The sequence below is a fragment of the Pholcus phalangioides genome, unplaced genomic scaffold (genome assembly GCF_987345545.1).
Source record: "Pholcus phalangioides strain wild (caught in Gottingen) unplaced genomic scaffold, Ppha-v1.0 ptg000003l_1, whole genome shotgun sequence".
NCBI classification, from domain to species: Eukaryota; Metazoa; Arthropoda; class Arachnida; order Araneae; family Pholcidae; genus Pholcus; species Pholcus phalangioides.
In genome coordinates, this window is record NW_028301596.1 from 56,735,081 (window position 1) to 56,759,037 (window position 23,957).

The following is a 23,957-nucleotide window of genomic DNA, read 5'->3' on the forward strand; positions in this document are numbered from 1 at the left end:
GGTCCATTTCTCCCTTTTTTTTTTTTTTTGTTCCCTATTCTGCGGAGGGATCATCATTATCACACCCGTACATTTCAGTACCCCTCTGGCCTCTTTTACTATGTGCGGGCATCTCTTTCTTCACCCTATGCATTTTTTCTTCCTAGTCGCAATTCTTGTGACTCTTACCTCTTCGCTTTACTATGAGTGCTGCCTTACACAGCTCTACAAAAAATAAATAAAAAATTTGTTTGGTGCCTGGAATTTTTAAACTGATTTAGACTATATTTGGTGTGTTGCTTTCGAATATGAAAATAGTTTTTCTCTATCAGCTCTACTTTTTTTGAGATTCCGCATTAAATCATAAAATATTTGACTATACAACTCACCGACTAGTGGTTGAGTTTTTTATGTAGAATTAGTTCTAGCTTTCTCTGTACTGCTACCAGTTGATTGTATGGAGCCATGTTTGTTAGCATAATCTAGTGCTCACACAAAGTCTAACACAATTTATAAAGTTTTGTTTCTTTCAAACCTTTTTATCATACATACTTTTATTTTCCTGACATTTCAAGAACAAATTCATCTTATTCGCAGTTGATCATTTGTTTAAGTGCAATTTGATGAAATTGGTCCTTGTGCCAAAAAATTAATGTAGAATCCCCAATCTTTTAAACCAATAATAACTCCGAAGGAGGAATTTACTTCTCAATGAGTTGTGCCGAAAGTGGTTCTTTGTTTTGAAAAACCTCAAAGCTGAAGCTTTTCATGGGCCTCCAATCAAACAGCTCTCAAATGATTCTCATTTCATGGATCCAGAGTGAAGAACGAGGATCTCACTCATTCATTACTTGCACAGCCGTTTCCCTGAAAATCTTGGTGATACTAGTGAATAACAAGGTGAACGATTTCACTAGGACATAAAGACAATGAAGGATGATATCAGGGTAGATAGGATACTCATATGATGACAGATTACTGTTGGAATCTGCTTAGAGACTGTCAAACAAAGTTCACTCGTGAATTTGAAACAAAAGAAACTTTTGGAATGGAACAGAATAACTTTTTCTTTGGGTTTTATTTGACTCTTCTCACATCTGATTTTAAATTAAGCTATGGAGGCTAAATGTTTTGCAGGAGTGTTGGTGTGCTTTTTTTTCAATTAAAATGTTTTACAAAATTTATTAAGGAAAAAGGTTTTTTAATTCAAACGTCTATACCATGAGCCTAATTTGATGTGTTAATGTAATTAAGAAATTATGTGTTTCACTGTGCTCAATAGGTCATCCATACAGCAATGTTGGCGTAAGTCTCAGACTTTAAATTATCCCTACGTCAATTCTTGAATGCAACTGGTACAGAAGCTATATTTATTTAAAGTATTCTTGCGTGTTTTGGCGAGCAGTTGTTGGGAACAATAGCATAGGTGAAGATAGACTTGAAGGTCTTCAACTTTATGCAGACTTTGATCTTTTGCATTATGGTAGAGCACTCGCCCCCCCCCCCCCCCCTGACGTACGAGCGAACAGGGATCGAGTCCCTATGAGAGAAGAGATGAATTTTCCTTTTTTAAACATTAGTATCTCTCTTTAACGACCAGTTTTCCATACATATTGTATTAACAAGTTGAGAGGACGTCTTTATATATAGGCTATATTAGACAATCTGCAGACATCTTTGAGATTTGGGAGATCTCCCCATGTCCCATCATCCATGTATTTTTTTTTTTTTTTTACCCTTTTTTTAAAATCGTCATAAAGTTTCATTGTGACCAGGGCTGGACTTGGGGGGGGGGGTGAAAGGGGCGATCACACCGGGCCGCAATTTTTCCAAAAGAAACCCTTTTCTTTCTCTACAGATGTTTTGGAAATTTTCAATTAAAATTTAATTTTTTTCCCTTTAAACTATTATTCACTGTGAAAGAAGTCTTTTAGTTTGAAGTCCCTATAATATCATTTTTAGCGTTATTAGGCATGGCATTAGCTTATTTCAAACAGGAAAAGAGTATATGCAGGTGGTCACATTGTTTACCCCTGAAAAAAGTCTGGCTTTTCTTTCCGCCATTAAAAAAATAACAGGACTACATTAATCAAGGGGAAAAACATACTCAGGGCATCAAACGAAAAGGGACATTGTAATATTGATATTATTAATTGTTGTTAGTGATATTGTTAATTGTTGATAAAAGAAATCTCTAGTAATTTTTCCCCCTTGAAACCTTCCCTCTCATTGGAGTACATTATATACGCGAATACTTCCCCAGTATTCGCGGGGGTTGCGTTCCGCGGGGTGATCGCGAGTACGGAAATCCGCGAATAACCAAAACCTTGGGGGTTTTTTTGGTATGTCTCGTTTATTGAACATCATGAGAAAGAGTAGGATGATGCAGAGGTAGAAGGGAATGTAAAAGATGGTGCAGCAATTGTTGGCGATGTTTTCTGAAAGCACGTTGTGATTTTTCTGTTTGCTGTGTCTTCATATCATCAAGTATGTTAAAGTATGTTGACAAGACTTTTCCTCTACCAATTTTTCTATCATAGAGGGATCTATATCACGAAAATAATCTATTGCTAATTTAAGCTTTCGAAGCCCTTCCGCTATGTTACTTGTGATGAACTTGTCTTCTGCTTTTTTTATCTTTATCTTCATCTTGATCTTCTACATCTGGTCCTGCTTCAGTTTCAGGACCAGTCAGCTGCATTAATTCCTCCTCGTTCAATCCAGTATCGAAAGAACTTTGAATAGCATGTATTCACTCTCATGGTACCTCCTGACTTCCGGGACGAAACGCCGTTTAAACCAATCCAGGAAAAGTGCTTTCATAGTCCAAGCCTTTTTATTGTTCTTCCAAAACACTGGGAGCTTTGGCTTATACTTCCCTTCAATGCTCACGGATTCCCAGAAAATGATGGTGGGCTTTATCGTGTACCCATGCGCATTCCATGTTTTCCTTGATGAGGAGCGATGTTCCCGTCTTGTAACATATTGTTCTCTCATGTCCACAATAGAGGTTCGTGGGGGTGGTCGGGGTTTCCCTTCGTGGGGCGCCGGCGGGGCCTTATCGTGGGTGTCGGGGTGGAGGTGGAGTCGCACTCGCGGTGCTGACCTGACTTTGTCGAGCGGTGATGTGCCCGGGGATCGGAGGTTTGGGTGTTGGCATGACCCCCATATCCTGAAGCAGGGCCCTAGGCTGGGATCTTTTACGCCCCCCCCCCCCCGACCAGACTTTCACTGGGCCCATTTATGATGAATTTATAGCGTGAAAACACAAAAAAATGGTTAAAATCACACCGGGCCTTAGGGCTGGAGCCTGGTCAGCCCACTCCTTGTGGGGGCCATGGGTGTGCTGCTTGTTGGCGGGGTGTTGATCCGAACCAGGTGTGCTTTCCCGGCCGGCTTGCCGGTTTGAGTTTTCTCCGGCACGCCACGATCTCACGATCAATGAGCTTATATTGCAAAAGCGACAGAGCCTGGACGTGCTCAGTTCTAAACTAAACTAAACCCATACGCATTTGCGCAAAACAACATAGTAAATCTATCTCTACTTGCCTTAAAACCAGGAGCTCGCTTTTTTCTTTTGCTTTACTTCGTGACATTTTCTTCCAAAATATTGTAGTTTCATTTAGCGTTAAACACCTGCTGAGGTGCGTAACTCTTCTCTTCCATAATTTTCTGCAAAGTCTGGAAATTTTCTAGCTGCCTCCTGGTCAGCAGAGGCTTGATCGCCAGTGATTTTTACATTACGTGATCCGAATCGTTTCTTAAATCTATGAAACAACCTTCACTTGCATAAGCTTCTGATGAAATAGACGTTTCACCAGCCCTTTCCTTATGGAAGAGTAAATTTTTTCGCCTTTTCTGTACCCACAAAAAACAGCATTTTCTGTACGAGAAACACATGGATCCCGTATTCGCTGCAAAGTTTTTACTGCCACGGGTGCAGCTACAGCTGAACGAATTTCGGATTCCTTTTTCTTGATATAACTCTCCCTAGATTCGTTGATTCCGTAATGGCGGACCACAGCAGGTATCGACTTACGTTCACCAAACAAAGTCAGTATATCCAATTTTTCTTGTCGTAGTTCTAATAATACATAGTTTTTATAACGTAGTTTTATACATAGTTTTTATAACGTAGTTTTATACATAGTTTTTATAACGTAGTTTTATACATAGTTTTTATAACGTAGTTTTATACATAGTTTTTATAACGTAGTTTTATACATAGTTTTTATAACGTAGTTTTATACATAGTTTTTATAACGTAGTTTTATACGTAGTTTTTATAACACATAGTTTTCACTTTTATTTACCTTTTCGAAGCATTATTAGTAGCACTAAAACAGCGGTTCTCAACCGGTGCTCCGCGGAGCCCTTGAGGATCCTTGGGCGCTCTCCGGGGGCTCCGCGGAAGCTCGAGGAAAATAAAAAAAACAGTAAAATTTAAAACAACGATTATAAATGTTTTTAAATAGTAAAAATAAATCTCTAACTCTGATGAATAATTAAAAACTTTACCTACGGGGCTCCGCCGTAGAGTACTTTTACTTGTAAGGGCTCCGCGGGTCAAAACAGGTTGAGAACCGCTGCACTAGAAGAATGAGCCATCCTAAACAAGCACAACTCAAATTTTGTAAACAAAACACGTGAACGACGATTACTGAGTGTTGTCAAAAAAAAAATTACAATAAAGGGGAAAAAACCGCAAATACGGGGCGGCCGACTGTAATTACCATCTGGTCTGGAGGTTACCAATAGTGCGCACAAGGTGAATGTTTGTAGTTTCATCTCGTTGTGCTTCCACTAGCCATAGTAGCCTGTGGCATGGGCATCTCTAGAAGACGACTGCCCCGAAGAGAGGCAACTTCGACTGTCCTTCGGAATGTTCATTCATTGTGGCAAGAAACTCTTTGTTTTAAACCAGTAATAACATTAGAGAGCTCATACATAGTGAATCCCACTTATAGAGTTTTCCAAAAACTCGTTAAAGAAAAATGTAGGTGAGAAAACGGGAAATTTCGATAAGTGTTAGTAAAAGTTAGAATTACGAAAATAAGTCGTACTCGGCGAGAAAACTTTCTAAGTGGGAACGGTAAGCGGAAATACACTGTAGTAATTCTTAATTAATCTTCATTTTCAAATACAGTTCTAACGTGTTTCAGAATGTTTTTCTTTATTTTTGTGAATCCCAGTACTTGATTTCTTCACTTCTATTATTTACATTAATTAAGCAAAAACAACAATAAAAGATTCGAAAAATTATCAAAGTTTATCGAATTGCAACATATGCGGTATTTGATAAAGATGATGAAACGCTTTAAAAGTATGTCAGAAATGTCTGTTCAATATGATTCGAGTCACGATGAAGTGTTAGCAGGTGGACCACGCTAATTATTTTATTATTAATCATTTATATAAATGTTTTCAAATTAAAATGCGATTTCCTCTCAATATATCGTGCTTCATTCGATCTCAACTATCAACGCGCTCCTGAAATGCGTGTAATAAAATTCTTTCTGAACAATTTTTTCCCTTCAATATTTATGTTCGGTAGTCGAAAAATTTATAAGTTGGGGAGTGACTGCATAAAATTTTTTTGAAGGGGCCGCGAAATTCCTAATCCCGGCCCTGATTGTGACCTTATAATAACCCCTTTCCCCGTTCGTTCTTTCTATACTCCTGTTTAGTGATCCCCCACATATAAGGCCCTTTTACACGAGAATGAAAAAGGCCTGCTTCCACCCCACTTTACTAAATTCGTCATAGGTTCGTGCGCACGGCCAAGTTCGGAGGCCAAGCAACTTGTCCCGCGCGTCTAATCCACCTCCATTGGAATCAGAGTCTGCATACGTTTTTCGCGATTTTCACCCTCTCTCTCAACGTGGTTTGCGGCACCATGTTCCATTGCAATTTTTGTTTCTCTTGATGCCTACTAACAACCCTCTGAGTTAGTCAGTCCATTAACAGAACACCCTGTACATACAGTGGAACCTTTTCGTTACAGACACTTCTCTGATCCCCAGTCTCAGTTGGTTTTCTGCGGTTCCCAACTTCGAGCCGCGAATGCAAGACAACCTCCACGTTGAAAAGTACCGCCGCAGAGAGTAACAGGCCTGCGACGTTACAATTATTCGTTCATTACGCTTCGCTCACTATGAGTTGAGAAGGAAACTAATAGTTAAAAAAATTGATTGTAGGTGGCAGCACTACGCATAACAAGCATTGCACAGAAACAAGGTTCACGCACATTGCAACATGTACCAATTCGTTAGAAGTTCCGCAGAGGAATATGGACGAGGTACACGGCCGTAACTAGATGCTTGGTCACCCGGGGAAAATGCGCATTTTGGCGCCCCCTTGTAATGTTGAAGGAGAGGTTTGAGAATAAAATTTGCACCCCCTCTGGTCCAGCGCCCGGGGCAGGAGACCCGCCTGTTCCCCACTAGTTGCGCCCCTGGCGAGATACATGTCTGGTTTAGTGGTAGTCACGTCGAATAGGGCTTTAGGCAAAGCTCGAATTGTGCAGCGTTCGCGACACGACGCAGGACAGCACTCTGTTTTTCGCCAACGGAAATCAAGAAACCAACTCAAATTGAGACGCGAAGTGACACTACGCTTATCGCGTGTACGTGCGCACTCGTTGGCGCTGCTGTTTAGAATTTCGTGTCGCACGTGCACGATTCTTCGTATTCGGTAGGGAATTTTCAAAAAATAAACCGTCATTTTGATAGTTCTCATTCTCTTATGAAAAATGTTGTTTAATATCAACGTTATTTACATAAACACGGTATTATCAATTATTTCTTTAATTAATTCCTGAATTATTTTATTTCTTTCTGAATTTTTATTAAATACTAGCTATAATACCCGGCGCTGCCCGGGTTTTCTTCAGTGAGGATTTCTGGGTCACGTGATACATCGCCCTTTCTTTGAGGGACATACAAACCGTGTCTAAGTTAGCCAATATTTGGTGACTTCCTGCGCGAATCACGAAATAAACAAATGTAGAAATGAATTTTCCCCCTTTTTAAGGAGCGCTAGGTATTTCAACCCCCCCCTCCCACCCCCACTAAATTTCAAGTTATCCATCTGCCTATTTTCGCTTCCAAAAATGCTTAATTAAAGCTGTGGAATTTCTTCGATGTACTTACTCATAATTAATTTTAAAACAACCTAAACTATATGAATTTATGCAGTTGAATATTGAAAGACAAATGCCACTAAATTTCCGCATTTCTGCAGTAAAATCGACAATTTTTACACTGATTTCTACGAAGATTACCCTTTTCCTGACCCTCAAAGCGATGCTGATGATGATTATGACGTCATTTAAAAAAACCTCATACTGGGAACATTGAAAATGTGGCAAACCATTACAAAGGCATAAACTATTATACTCGTACATATACTGGCAGCGTTAAAGGAGTGACAAACCACTGTCACTTCTTAAACGCTGCAAAGGCATATAGACGTCTGCAACAAATCGCTTCATGCTTCTCTTCAAGCGCTTTGGTCTGAAACGCATTGCTAGGGAACCACGGTAACCAAAGTAGACGTTTGGAAAGTGATTGTTGAGGCCCAAACACCATTGCTGTCCGACAGTTTTTTGCTCATTCGGAGCATTTGCCCTGCTCTGACGAAATTTTAAAGTAGCCTATCGTTCAAGTCGGGTCCCATTTGGTCTATATGCAAAATTTGGTGACGATCGATCTAAAATTGTAGATTTGTACAGTGGGTACACTGTACCATACACACAGACAATCAATTATATATATAGATTATTCGTTCGTAGTTAGTTTTAGTTTTTAACTTTTAGTTTTAACTTTTCATTAGCTCTAAATTTTCATACAAAGTGGAGTTATTTTTAATTTTGGAATTCATTTTGAGATTCATTCATTTCGGAATTCATTATAGGATTCATCAATTCCGAAATTTCCAATGATACACCGAATTTTCACTAATTGTGTGATTGTTTAAGAATTCAGAATTTCGATTAATTTTTATCCATCCGCTCGAGTTTTCATTTATTTTTAGAGAAAAAAAATCCGCTTTCACTTTTTTAATCAGGCTATGAAATAATTTTCATTAAATTTATGAATCTGGCTTTAATTCCGAATATTAATTTATTATGATATTTCATCGATCGATGGAGGAATTATTTTTCATCAAATCTTAAATTTAATTATTAATTTCATTAATTCATTAATCTAGTTATTTTTCATTAAATATTAGTTTTGGAATTATTTATCAATTTTAAATTGTTATCAATCCTTCAGAATTTTCATTAATTTTCATAATTCATGGATTTCCATTAATTTTTATCCATCCTAAATTTGCTTTACCTTTTATCCATCTTCAATTTCGATTAATTTATGTAAATCCACCTTTAGTTTTTTTTAATTACAGAATAATTTTCCATTACTTCTGAATTTTCATTAGTTATGATATTTCATCAATCAAGGAATAATTTATCAAAAAAATCTGAATTTTCAATAGTTTTTAAATTATTCACTAATTTCACATCAATCCTGATTTATTATTATTTCTTTGTGTTCACGTTTTTATAAACGGTATTTTAATAGATATTTTTCAGCATTCCCGTACTTTGGGGCTATTCAAGTATTACGTAAGCAGATTTTCAGCCATTTTTGACCCCCCCCCCTCCCCCCGTCAGTAAAATTTCGTCTTTCATATCTTCAAAAAGGGGTGGTTGATGACGTAGGCAACCTTCAAAACCCCCTTGTCATCAAAAGTCAGCAAATCCGAAACCCCCCCCCCCAATGCTGACGTAATACTTGAATGACCCCTTTATATTTTAATTATTGTTATGTCTTCATTTTAATGCCAACTTAAATGACCAATATATCCAGGCCTCCCAAATGTTTCCGTGTAATGCTTGTTATTGTGCTGCCATCTTCCACACATTTTGTGAACTATGAGTCAAACATTACACTTCACTCATAGTTCAAAAAATATGTGGTAGATGGCAGCACTATAACAAGCATTACACTGAAACAAGTTTCACGTTAGGTTCATAACACAGACATACACATCCCGACATGTACCAATTCGTTAGAGGATCCGCAGAGGAATATGGACGAGGTACATGTATGGTTTAGTAGTAGTTGGCCTCCCAAATGCCAAGGTTCCGGGCCCCACGAAATCGTTTCTTTCGGAAAACGCTCTCTCACTCGCGTCCAGAGTTCACGAATGAACTGTGCTCCAATATGCGCATCCCCTCGCTACGCGTGGGGGCTTGTTGACGTCATTGCGCTATAGTCCCGCTGATCCATTACCTCCTATAGATACCGTATCTATAGGAGGTAATGGCTGGTCCCGCCCACTCGCGAACGCTGCACGCGACTCAATTAGCGCTTAGCCTTAATGTATTTTACTCCCCGTTAGCGAACACTCTCGATAGCGGACAGTAAAATCGGGTAGATTCTAATTTTTTTTTCCAAACTCCAATTAATAATTTTGCTCATTAACCGAGGGTTCATCATATTCAACTAAGATTATGCTTAATCCCCTGTTGGTAAATAGGTCTATGATAAATCGTTAATTAATTACTTAACTGAACATAACTATAGTCCAGGATGGTGAATTTGAATGTTGGTTTTTTGTTTGTTGATAACGTGTGAAGAAAGCCAACATTAGAAGACTGATAATGTTATTATGAAAAATGGGTTTTTTTTATCTTCCCGCTTATTTCAATTTAATTTAATTTTTATTGAAAATATGTGTAATACACATATCATATGGGAAAAAATAATTAATGGGTTTAATGAAGAGAAGAAAGGTTATAAATTTAAAGCAGACTTTCTAACTTTTTATTTGGGAATTATGCATAATCGCCGGTAAAAGTGTTAAACGTAGTGAACTTCAATCAAACTTTCTTTATCGAGATGATTGGTGATTATGTATAATCACCGATGTATCACTTTTGCAGTAACATTTAACCAAGGAACTAATACAATGACGGGAACCAATTATGAGCAAAGTTAAACGTCGTATAAACGAGGTTGCACTGTTTATCGTACCTCCCATTAGCGGAGAAAAATTTTGGTCCCATGGGTGTCCGTTATCGAGATCTACTGTATGACATATATGTCATGCCGTTAATGTGCACATTACCTAGCTAATCTGCAGATTAACTGATTTGATACCTAGATAATCTGTAAAATTTCTGCACTTTAGCGGTAACATATATAAGAGAAAGAATGTAGAGCAGTGATTCCCAACGTGGGCGTTAACGCCCCCTGGGGGGCGATCCAGGCAAGGCTGCAACTGGGGTGAGGGAGCAGCCGAGTCTGGTGCCCCAGGCACCGGATCAGAGAGGGCGCAAATTTCATCCTTCAGTCTCTCCTTCAACGTTATACGGGGGCGCTAAAATGTGTGCTTGCCCCGTCTGACCAAGCATCGAGTGGCGGCCCTGTATCATCCAGGCGATGCGTTGTAAAAGTGACATATTGTGTGTCGATACACTGGATGATTTCATATTTTTCGGGGCAGACAAATTTCTCTTGTATCAATTGGCTCTTGGGAGGAGCGATCGCCTCCCTCCTCTGAATCCGCGCTTTAAATCGTGGGACATTTATGATTAATAGTCGTAGCACAAAAACTGCGCTAAATTCAATTTCATTACCGATAACATTTTTCGATCTGAGCGATTTCACCGCACTCCAGATTGCCTCGGCGCACCGTTTGGGAAACCGTGTTGGGGAAGAAGAATAAAAAGCAGGCTGAATTCTACGAAAAGAAAAGATATTGGAATCGCATGCAATATGTTTTTATCGGGGTAAATGATAAAATTTGGGAAATGTTATCTCGTAGGAACGGAACACCGTTACGAAAGTGTCATATGACGATTGGCAATCACGTTAATAGGTTAAATGTGGCAATGTGTTTCATCCGTTTGTGTTGTTGGATAGATGAATGAAATATTTACACGTGGTATACGGCAAGCGAACAAAACAAAATATTTAATCTAATAATGCAGTAGTTTTTTTTTATTCCCCCCCCCCCCCCCATCTTCCGGGAGGTGTCATCAGTGTAATGACGTGTATTTCGCGTGAGACATTATCGAATTGAGAGCGTGAATCATCCGGCGGACTGGTGAAAAGTAGGTTTCGTGCGGTGAAGGCCGGAAAACAGGTTTTCGTTGAGAGAAAGGGTAAAGAGAACTCTTTTTTTTACTGTTTACTGGATGGAGAAAAATGGAGAAAAGAGAGAAGTTAATATATTATTATTATTTTTTTTTTTTTTTTGGAAAACAATTCTTGCAGAAGCATACATCGGTCAGCGTTGTTGCACGCGATGGCGTAATGGCATTAGTCATTAGTAGCGGTAGTAGAAAGTGAATGTTGACTGAATACACCCTCCTTTTTACTATTATTATTTTTTTCTCTGGAAAATAAATAATAAAAATAATAATAACGAAATTCTTTTTTTTTTCTCCTCTCCTTTTCAGTGTGAACACGTGTCCTTTTTCTCCTCGGAAGCGTTTTTCTAGGAAATTCTCTGGCTGTTTTTGAGCTGTACGCATCTGTTCTTGAGTAAAAGGGGAAAAGGAGATATACTATTATATTATTTTCTTTGGGGTTTTTATTTACGTATAGACGGAAGTTTTGCGTCTACAGCGTGTAGATGTAAAAATAGTCGTCGTTGCGTGGAGATAAAGAAAGAGGAAAAAATAAATAAATAAAAAAGAGGTTTCGTTCAAGCCGTGCGGGTGGTTCGGGTCGTCCAGAAGTGTTCAAAATCCACGACTGATAAGCAAGGGACATCGCCCATTGAGGTTAGTTAGTTTTGATTTTAATTTTGTTGAAGTTTCTTCCCATCAATGGTCGATGTCAAGTAATAGCACTTCTTAATTAAACTTTTTGTGTGTTTATCTCTTGTAGTATCAGTGATTATTAATATTTGTTGATCACTTAGTGATCGTATATTTGGGTGATTGTGAGGTAGTTGAGTAATTAGATCTACCCCTTGTAAATGAATTTCTATCGGCTTTTTGAATTTTTTTTAAATCCGCGGGTTCGAGGTTTAAATGCTTTGCAAGGTCATAGTTATACCTGTGGCTATTTTGTATATAGTGCTACCAGACGTCCTCCTTGAGCACATGCTATTTTTAGAATCATTTTAAGGGTTCTCCTATATTTTTGAAAATTCACCCTTTTGTCCTCCTTTTCAGGTTTCAGTGATTCCGGATTTCTGCGTGTTTCTCTTAGAAATTTCATGAATTTTTGTTTTTTCAGACTTGACACATTTTTTTCCCCATAATCGATTATCCGTCGTAACTAAAAAAAAAGGTTTGAAATAGGATAAGGTTGGTATGTTGTTTAATTCCACTTGGGCTCGTCTATCACCCCCTTTTGTTTCAATTTCATGATATGATACATTTCTGTTGTAGAAGAGCTACACCTACGTATAATTTGCTGTTTATAATCATGATTTTGTACAAGTAATTGATTGCATTAATTAAAATTGCTTTAACATATTATGGTGCATTAGTTCTTAACCTTTATTCCATCCCTGCACTCCCTTAAATGATGTGTTTCCTATTTGTTTGAAAATTTAGTTTTTGTACTTGATTACATTAGTTATGATGCCTTAATTAATATTTATAAATTCTTTTGGGTATTATTATATTCCCTTTTCATTGATGGTTGTTTCCTCGGCTTCCACAATACTTGTACAAAAAAAAATTATTTGCTTCAAATACGTTAAGTAAAATTAACTAAAAAATTTCAATGCCTAATTGATTTAAGATTCTTTGATTTATTTTTGAGATTTAACTTCATTCTTTTTCATTCTGAAATTCCACTTAACGAATGGCCGAATTCGAAATCTGAAATTTCTTTATAATAAAATTTTGTTATAATGAAGTGGTTTTATTAGTTCCTTGGAGTTCGTTATAACAAGATTTGACTATATATATAATGGGAGCACCTGGGCTGCATTCATAGTGATCTTTAAATGATGTCCCTCCATTGTAACTCTGAAGTACTTGGAATCCATGTGATTGAACAATCTGTGTCCTTACAAAGTAAGAGTATGCAGCAGGGGTCATGAATTAAATTTGCGTTCTTTTACAAAATTTTGGTAATTTGATACGCACTGTGGTTTAAGTGACATCCCTGTTAATACAGGGGTCAGGGCCCATGGGACTCTGATTTGAGACTTTTTTTTAATTCTTGCACTTTAAATTAACTATAAAAATATCAATGCAAGTGGTCTTCTAAATGTCCTGGTCTAAAGCTAGGATAACACTATAAATATTTGATAAAAGATCTTTTACAAAACTTGAAAAAACAACCAGTAGGCCTATCACATTCGAGCGAATGTAACCAATTATCAATCTTTTACAGTGTAATCTCGACCTAAAGGCATGGCGGTAACTGAGATTTTTGCCACCCTCACAACTTTAAAATTTGATAATTTTATAATTTTCTTTGTCAGGGCAGTTGCCCCCCACCCCTCTAGCTACGGCCCTGCTAAAGGCTCTCTGAAAATTCTACCTTAAGGCCTCTACTGGAAATAGGGGAATGCTTGAGTATTGCATGCATGCATTAATTTTGTTAAGCTTTAAAAAAAAATGTGTTCAAATTTTTGAAATTTAGTTTAGTTGTTTATTATCCATCACAGTTCAATTCCGGATATAGTACTTCGACAGTGAGTCATCAATCCGTGCCATACAACAGGAGTGCAACAAGCCAGACATCATCAAGAATGGCAAACGTGAGCATAAAATCAATTGACTTATATTTTTGTCTGTACTTTCCTGTTTGCCTATAAACAGCCTTCAAAAAAAGAGATGAATTTAATAACCAAGGCTAATAATAACAGTAAATAATTAATGCGAAACTTGTAGCTTTTTTTTCCCATGTGTGCTATTGATTTAACCAATTTTTAATAGTTTAATTGCTTTTAATCACAACAAATGGAGCCTATTGTGAAGTGATTTTTATTATTATTGGATGATGCTCACATATATTTACTGATAATTAATTATTCAGTTTATAAGATATTTGATCTTGTTGTTAATCGGTGATGTAAACAGCATAAAATATGTAAGATTCGTATTGTTACGATGTCTTTTAGTACGAAGGACAAGGTACTGTGAAGCCATACCCAAGTTTTGATCCAAACCAAGATGCCCAAGCTCTAAGAAAGGCCATGAAAGGATTTGGTAATAAAACATCTCGCAAATTCCATTTTATGCTGCTTCAAGAAGCTGAGATCTCATAGATATCACACTATATATAGCCTACTTGTTGATGATGATGCAATGATTATGAAATTGTTGCGGTTATAGTTCTTTATTTCAAGCATGTTAAAATGTACTTTAAAGTGGGGCGAGTTGGGTACAGATTTCGGACATTTTTAGTATTATCTCTCTTAAGAATTACCATTTTTTACTAAAAGTTTCACCGTTAGGGAAAGAAGACATTTTTATTTGTTTTTATGCAAGGATAATTGTTTTGCAACTTATTACAATTGGAGTAAAATAAATGTAAAGTTGAAGCATGAAGTTGGAGTAAAATGTAAGCAATTTAAAAAATGTCTGGTGTGTTGACTTGGGTACAGAATAATAGAATAGTGTGTTCGTGTCATCCTTCCTGGAGTCATGAATACTCTATTGCCTTAATATTTTGCTTTTCGAAGCATATGTTTCCATCTTACTTAACTGAAAATAATGGGGGATGAGAATAAGAAAAAAATATACATAAAAAATAATGCATGAGGAATTATTTTTTTATTTCTAAAATGGAAATCTGCCTAGTCGAAGATGCCTATTTTGGTGTTAATCTCTTAAATCAATTAAAAAGTTAATCTGATCATTTCTGTGGGGCCTGGAGCCAAGGCTGTAGTGAGAGGGCCCTGAAAATTTATAAAATGAATGATTTTTATGGATTAACATGGTTGAATCAATTGTTCTATCACTTTGGTTCCCCCCCCCCCCTCCAAAATACTTGTCCCTCTCTGAAATACATTTCTGGCCCTGCCTGGAGCCTAATACTTTCTTATTGTTTGTGGCATCTGTACAAATGTGTACAGATCCTTATGTGGTAGTAATTATTTTGTTACTGTCTGTTGTATTATAGGTACTGATGAAAAGGCTATAATCAATGTTCTGGTTCAGCGAAGCAATTCACAGCGGGTCTATATAGCTGTCGCCTTCAAGCAGCTGTATGGAAAAGTAATACAATTTTTTATTCGTACCTATATTTCCTTATGTGAAAATAATTTTTTTTCAGCGATTTTTAAGCACCCCATTTTTTGCTACATTCAGTTAGATGGTGTGATGACCCTGTGTATCATTTGTAAAATTGCAATGTTACTTATTACTTTATGAGTATTACATGTTTTATGACTTGATTTCAAGGATTTGATTGATGATCTGAAAAGTGAGTTGAGCGGCAAGTTTGAGGATGCAATCGTGGCAATGATGACACCTTTGCACGATTACCTTGCTCGGGAATGCCACCGTGCTATGTCCGGCATTGGGACAGATGAAGACACTTTGATTGAGATATTGTGCACCCGAACAAACCATGAAATATGGCAGATAAATGAAGCTTACCGACGATGTATGGGTTATTTGAATAATAGTATTTCTCTCCCATAATTCCTTATTTGCTCTTCGTTCCACATATTTCTTATTGCTTGCTTCTTTTACTTTAAAAAATTCAAATCACGTAAAGTTGCCCGTATGCATGTGTTTTGATACCTTTTTTTCTTTACTTATCCATAGTGTATGGCAAATCTTTGGAAGATGATATCAAGAGTGATACGTCCGGACATTTTAGACGACTTCTGGTTTCTTGTTGCACCGTATGTATTGCTTGATGCTTTAAAAATTTAACTAATATATAGTTTGTAGAATTTCTTGGGGTTGTTCCCAATTTAAAAAGTCTCTCTGCCGCGATCAGACAGGCTTTCAATATACGATTTTAGGTTAAATGAAAATTCAGGCATCTTCCATTTGGGATCTGGAAATGTTGACTCCAACATTTCACGCCTGGCTGGGGTGAAATGTTAGAAGTCCAAAGCAAATTGTTGGGGCGAAATATGGAAGACAACATTTACGTTCTGCCACTTTTCACTTCTAATATAGACGACAGACAGCTATCTGCACCACTAGAACCCAAAACACATGATTCTTACAACATAAATATGGTGCTGCCATGCATATATTTGCTTGTAACACATTCCTGCATGCACTGCATCCTTAAAATTGTTGAGAAGAATGTTCAAAAGATGTATGGCAGTGTACAAAAAAAAATCCCTCATGTATACACCAGTAGCTAGCATCAGTGGTTTCATTTCATAAAATATAAGACAAATGGCTGGCACCAGCAAGAACACAAAACAAGCACAACTCTGACAATATAAATACGTTAAGAGCCACACATAAAAACCGTAGAACATACATTCTGGGACGTACCAATTTGTTAGAAATTCTGCTGAGAAATTTGTACAAGGTACATGTACGGTTAAGTAATAGCAGTAGTTGATAGCACCTTTTGTGTATCAGAATGTTTCCACCAAAAACAGGCCTATCTAACAGTTATAGTGCAACTAGATTGTTTAATTTAAAGTATAATAATTAAAATTTCCGAAATTTTTTTGTATTATATAGAAAGTAAGTACAGTAGCATAGAAGCAGTACACAGTAGAAGACACATGGCTGCGCCAGGAAGACAAAAAAAGCACAACTCTGACAATATAAATACATTAGGGCCCACAGCACACTCAGAACACACATCAGGATGTACCAATTCTATCTAACAGTTACAGTACAGCCAGAGGCACATTTATTGTTTTGCAACCTGTGGGCTATGCAAACTTTGCCCTTTTCCCATTCTATCTAATTTTCTTGACTATTTCCTCGAATTGGCAACCCTGTGCTATAACCTGCTTGGCCTTCCTCCACTCCTGCAAGCATACCCGTGTCTCTAAGTCACTCTTCTAGTCATTCACATGCTTGCATGCGCTCTGGAACACTCACTGATCTGATATTGTCCCTGAGGTGGCTGAAAAAATTATGCCCATAAAAATATGGATGTCAAATTTAACCAAAATACCCAATATAAAAGCATATATCACCCAAAGAAAAAAAATTAATAATACATTAATAATAATTGCCCATAAAAAAGATTGTGGTTGTCTTATACATAAGTAGATAGCTTCTCTATTTACTCCAACGTGTTTATTGTATTTCATTTTAAACGTGTAAAATTTGTTAGAATTCACGATCTCTGGTGGTAAGCTATTCCTTTTATTAACAACCGTATTAGAGAAAAATTCCCTGCGACACCATAACCTAGAATTGCCCCTTACCAATCGATACAGGTGTCCCCTTGTTGAAGCAGTTTCTTGACGGCAAATAAATAACTCCTGGTCTATCTTATCCATCCTGTTGAAAATTTATAACACTTTTCATATTCCCTGACATCTGTGTTCTTCCAGTGTGAACATATTTAAAAAAAGAGTGTCTTTCTTCATAACTCAAGCCCTGTGTGCCAACAAAGACACACACAGCTCTTCTCTACATTCCTTCAACCAAGTCTATGTCTCTCTGTAGGTATGGTCTCCAAAACCTTACAGCATACTCCAGTACAAGACGAACTAAGCCTTGGAAAAGTGGAAGAATGATTTTAGGAGAACGCGAAGAGACCTTTTTTAGGAATGAAACCAAGCATTATATTCACTTTTCTGACCACCGCTGACCTATGTTCAGGAAACCTAAGCCGTTCATCAGTGAGAATTCCCAAATTGATGACTAGTTCCATCCGGGATAGTAATACCATTTAACTCGTTTTGCTCGCTTACATGCTTGCAATTTCTCTAGGTCACTCACTGACTAAATTTACTGTCTCTGCAGGGCCACTTAAGAACAAGGGCGCCTTCTACCTGGCCAGAAATGCTTTTCCAACTTTTAAAATTTTATGTACCAACTTACATGCTTGCTGTGGAAAATTTTAACCGGATCTCATTTTTATGATCCCTCTCTTGAGGGTTTTTTCCCCGCCTGCTCTTGAGGTCTCCCATGCCTTGCCCAAGTAAAGACCGCGCTGCTTGGCAAAGGCAGATTTATTTAGGGTTATATAAATTTTGCCACCCTTCTCCCGTTGAACTAATTTTTTCTGCCACTCATTCCTCAAATTTGTCGCCTCTATGAACTCTTGCTGCCCTAGGCTATGCCCCTACACATAAAGGGTGGTAAATACACCACTGAGTGCAGCTAGAGTTGCTTAATTATAATGTAATAATTAAAATTTCCAATTTTTTTTGTATATTAATAGGAAGTAAGTACAGTTGTGAATCCTGATATGAATGTATAATTCCTTTCATCCTCTAATTTAGCACCTACCCTGCTTAACAACAAAAATTTTCATTGAATGCATCTTTCATCAATCACTACAACTGATTCAACCATGATGTAATGTCAAATTCGCTATTTCGCCAAAATTCTGCAAAATGGAAATGTTTGAAAAATATCATACCATATTGAATTAGTAAATCTACTTAGCGGGATGTGTGTGTGGTCACAGTACCACCAGTAGCTGACCACGGTAATCTTTTCTGATATCCCTGATGTTATACCATTGCCTTACATCAAGAGTTCTTTATCTTTTATGATCTATGGATCCTGTGCTAACAACATGAGAGAGAAGGCCATGGACTTAATAACAATTTCAGCACATGATGATGTAAGAACAGTAAGTTTATTGTTTTCTTCATCCTAGCTCACTGACCTCCCTGAAACCTCTGCAACAACCAGTGCCTTACATCAGGAGCAGTGTTATCCGAAAATATAGTTTTGAAGAGTAATTTCACTCATCTTTAAAATTTTTAAGGGGTATTTTTGTAAAAAGCGAGGGTATATATTTTTATTTGTTATCAGTTGAAAATAACTATTAAACAAATTTCCTAAAATTTGCAGTAGTATTTTCACTAAACGAAATTTGGAGGGACAAAATTGAATTTGATGCGTATTGGTGAACACTGGTCAGGGGTCTTCAATGCATGGGCCTCAGAGATTTTTTGTCGTGGCCTGTTGATCATTTTCAGAAAATGATTAAAATACATTGAAAAACAATTAATTCGATCAGGTCCAACATTGTAAACTTTTGAAGCATTTACACGAGATTGGGAGCAACTTGCTGAATTTGATAAAATCATGGTTAAGAGATAGATCACAATGAGTTATGGTGAACAGGGAGCACAAGTGGTGTCCCTTAAGGAAGTGTCCTTGGTCCCATATTTTTTATCGATAAACTCTATCAGGGTATTAATAGGATTGCTAGCGAATTCACAGATGACGTGAAGCTAATGGGGTCGCTAATAATCGAGACTCAGATCGACAGGAAATTGCGCCAGACCAACTTAAACAGGATTGCAGCATGAGCGAATGAATGGAGCATGGTGTTTAACATTGACAAGTGCATGGTCGCTCATTTTGGTTCGAACAACCCATGTTTCTCTTATGAGTTGAATGGTGTCACTCCTGGATGCAACTAGGGTCACAGATTTGGAAATTCTCATTGACGAGCTGCTTAGATTTCGGAACATTGTTCAGTGGTGGTCAAAAAATTGAATAGAATGCTCGGTTTCATTCCCAAAAGGATCTCTTCGGGTTCTCTTAAAGTCATTCTTTCACTTTTCCGAGGCTTAGTTCATCCTGGACTGGAATATACTGTAAGGTTTTGGAGACCGTGCCTACAGAGGGACATAAACTTGGTTGAAGGGGTGCAGAGAAGAGCTACGCGTGTTCTTATTGGCACACGGGGTGCAAATTATGAAGAGAGACTTTGTTTTTTGAATGTGTTTACATTGGATGAACGCAGGAGTCAGGGAGATATAATCGAAGTGCCCAAAATTTTCAACAGGATTTCATAGGCGGTAATAGACTTGGAGGTCTGGGGGGGGGGGCACAGTTATTATTGCTGGGGAGCACGATTATGACTCATCCACCTTGTTGGGCATTTTGCCTGTTGTGGCATTGTATTTTTATAAAACTAATGAAAGAAATAATTTTGGAATTCTTGGAAAACATGATTAAAGTAATTCTAGAATTGATGAAAATTCAGAATTACTGAAACAAATATTTCAGAATTAGTGAAAAAAATAACTCATTAATCAATGAGAGAAGCAATTTTGAAATTTCTGATTCTATTTCACAATCAATAATATATCAATAAATCGCATTCGTTTAGAGATTTTGGAATAAAATTAATCTCAGAATTAATTTAATCAGTAATTAACTTTTTCAGAATTAGTAAAAAAAATATTTCATAACTAAACAAAATTGATAATAAAAGAAATAATTTCAGAATGAATAAGTTTTCAATTATTTTCGCCCCTTTTCAACTCTGGGCCATTGGCACCTATTATGTCACTAAATTACATGAGTTGGTGGCCGCGGGCTTTGCGGGAAGTTTCAATTTGGCCTGCCATGGTCTGAAAGGTTGGAGACTCCTCCCTTACATGATAGCATCTTGTACCATGTTTTCATTTTTGTGAAAAAAAAGTCACAGTGTAGCACATTGGCTCATATATCTACTAATTAACCGTATATGTACCTCGTACACATTCCTCTATGGAATTTGCTCAAGATATACTGAAAACTGGATGTTTTATGTAAAGATACCGATTTTTGGAAAAACTTCATCTCTGCCTCTACACAGTATATAATATAAATATAGTACGGTAAATGTGATAAATCTGGTTATTATACATAACTGGCAATTATGCATAATCAGCAAGCATTTTGGAAAGTGTGACAAATTTTCTTAAATTTATTTTTACTGACGATTATGCATAATACCCAAGCGTTGCATCATTGGTAAACATGATAAATTGTACTATATAATATAGTATACGTGTTAATTTATACATGTATTGCATGATTATATCGAGGTACAATTGTAAAATTTGTTATCATTATATCAGGGTTCGACTGTATTCATCACACATACTAGACTCCTCTGGAATTTTTTTCATATTTACCAAATTCAACAATTGCCACTAGTGTATTATGCATAAGCGCAGATATAGAGGTGATAAATTTCAAGTATTTATCAAATTTACCAATGACACACACTTGGGTATTATACATATTCACCATTAAAATTTGTAAATTTATCAAACTTACCAAAATGATTGATAAATATGCATGGCATTGTTATTATGAATAATAACTAATTAATCATATTTACTGTAGCATGTATATATGCGCTTGGATGGAGAAATATCCTGTCAATATAGCCTGTAGTTCGTAGAGCATTCGGTCAACATCCAAGATACCCAGATTTAGAAGCAGAAATAATTCTGTAGAAGCAGAAATAAAATTTTTTCCGAAAATCAGTATCTCTACATAGTTGTCAGTTTTCTGTATATCTTGTATTAACAAACATCTTTTTCTACGTAAAACATTGACTGTTTAGATCACAAAATTTAGTGACATGTTATCTTAATTTTTATAACTTCTGAAATTACAATGAGAGTAGCTCAAGGAGATTGAAATATCTTTGTTTTCATGAAATGGTGAGAGTATGAAAAAAAAAAAAAGACGGAACAATAGAATTATTAGAAGACAGTAGTATAACAATGTGGTTGATAAGTCGGTTTGGAATGTCATTCTGGTGACTTATAACTGCATTAAAAGCAAAAGTATATCCTAGATGCTTTTGACTTAAGTGATGGCTCTGCACATTTGATTGTAACGTTAAGATTGAAAAACATTTTTTCTTCATTTATGCCTAAGTTTACCTTTACTTCTCTTGTGGAAGTTCTTGGATGCTCATACCAAAGGGAACAATGTATATGAATAGATGTGAATTTCTTCTTACATAACGAAAAACTTTTTTATGATTGCCAATTTTGTTTTGATTTTACAGTTCTTATGTTCGTGATAAAATTTATTTGAAGTTTTTCTTTTATTTCATTATCGGTTGTAATTAATATTTCACTGCAACAGTGATAGTTAATTTTGCATTTAATTTTTTGCATTGCTTTTGTAGGTATTCTATCTGTGTTTTGTGTGATAGATCATTGTTAGAATATTACATGCTAGTATTTGCTTATCATTACCAATGTTTATCTACTCCTATATACGGAAAATGGTAATACAGAGAGTAGGTAAATTTGATAAATCGGTTATATACGTAATAACTGGTTATAATGCATATTTACCAATCGTCTTGGTAAGTTTGATAAATTTATCACTTACTGACAAATATGCATAACACCAAAGCATCGTGGGTAAATTTAATGAATACTAAAAAATTATCATTTTTAACAGTGGCCAAGTGTTGGTCAATTTGATAAATACTTTAAATCTATCTACTTTATCTGTGATTATGCGTAATACTGTAGTGCAGTGTTTCTCAAAGTGTGTGTCATGGCTTCTAGGGATGTCGCCAACTTTTGTCAGGGGTGCGTGGCAAGCTGGAGATATTCATTTGTCTGCCTATTCATGCTTTGAAGTGGTTCTTTTATATGGGAAAATATCTACCTAATTATTCCGGGGAGCTGCAGATGAACCATGAATTTGGTGACAAAAGTTTGAGAGCCACTGCCCTAGTGTAATTGGTAAATTTGATAAATATGAAAAAAATTTCAAATTTGTCTAGTATGTGTGTTATGAATATAGTCAACCCCGATATAATAACAAATTTTACTATCATACCCCGATATAATGATAATACGTTTTACGATCATACCCTGATATAATCATAAAATACATGTATGAATTGTCATATATAGTATATCATATAGTATGATTTATCATCTTCACCAAAGATGCAATGTTTTGGTATTATGCATAATCGCAGGTAAGTGATATATTTAGGAAAATTTACCAACAATGCTTGGGTAATACCCATGATTGCTGGTAAAAGCAATAAACTTGGGAAAATCTATCAAACTTATCGAAATGCTCAGCAATTATATATAATAACCAGTATTACGTATAATAACCAAATTTATAACATTTATATGATATAGTAAAAGTCTGTTATAATGAATGTGGCTTGTAACTAAAATCTCAAATTGGCAAATGACTGTCAAAGAGCTAATGTTTAAGATACAAAAAATATTTTTGTTTGTATAGTAAGTTGAAAATTAGGAAGCTTCTGTATAGCATGAGCCAAATTCTGAGCTGTCATTATAACATACTTTTACTGTATAATACTCATCTTCCGTCACTAATTATCAAGTTTCCTGGAATCGTTACTCCACGTGCCAATAAGAAATACCCTATTAAACATTAATTTTTCTTTTCCTCTTAAGGGTGCTCGTAGTGAAGCCTTAGCAGACCCAGGTATGGCCATGCAAGATGCTCAGGTATGTATTTCTTTGCTGTGTTTTCTCCCTCCCTCTTTCTTTCGAGATTTTTGAGACTCAAATCTCTTTAAATTATTAAATATAGAACAAAAATTTTGTTGATTTATATATCCACACGATAAAGCTAGGAATTAATATTCTCCATGCGACATTAGTTTGGAATAGGAATATCATTCTTTCTAATCGAACACAACTCAGGTCTATCGCCATCTATGGGCAATTTACAAATGGGCAAAAATTTTGTTGATTTATATATCCACACGATAAAGCTAGGAATTAATATTCTCCATGTGACATTAGTTTGGAATAGGAATTTCATTCGTTCCAATCGAACACAACTCAGGTCTATCACCATCTATGGGCAATTTACTACCTAGTGAGTTGTGCAGGAAGTGTAAGTGTGTGTACATAAGTATCTGTATGCATTGTATATGAGTGTTGTGTGTAATTTTTCAGTGCTGCCATCTATATTTCAGAAGGAATTTTCCTCTGTTAAATAATATAGTCGTCCCTCTGTATTTGTAGGGTTGTTTTCCGGAGGTCACAGTGAATACAGAAAACCCGTCAATAACACAAGCCATAAACTTTTTTTTTGGCATCTCTTTTATATCTGCCTTCTGTGG

At 36.4% G+C, this 23,957-nt stretch overlaps 1 protein-coding gene across 3 annotated transcripts in view; it reads left to right on the plus strand.

Moving 5' to 3' along the window:
• Positions 1-23,957, plus strand: part of AnxB9 (Annexin B9) — a 52,707-nt gene that overhangs the window by 9,396 nt on the left and 19,354 nt on the right. Inside the window, exons 1-7 of one of the 3 annotated variants that reach the window (XM_089250940.1) lie at positions 11,454-11,776; positions 13,627-13,719; positions 14,083-14,170; positions 15,087-15,181; positions 15,368-15,572; positions 15,737-15,816; positions 23,281-23,334. In XM_089250940.1, the coding sequence (XP_089107066.1) occupies positions 13,711-13,719; positions 14,083-14,170; positions 15,087-15,181; positions 15,368-15,572; positions 15,737-15,816; positions 23,281-23,334 (531 nt within the window). In that variant the 5' untranslated portion in view covers positions 11,454-11,776; positions 13,627-13,710. The other 2 variants (XM_089250950.1, XM_089250931.1) reach the window with 2 other exon arrangements.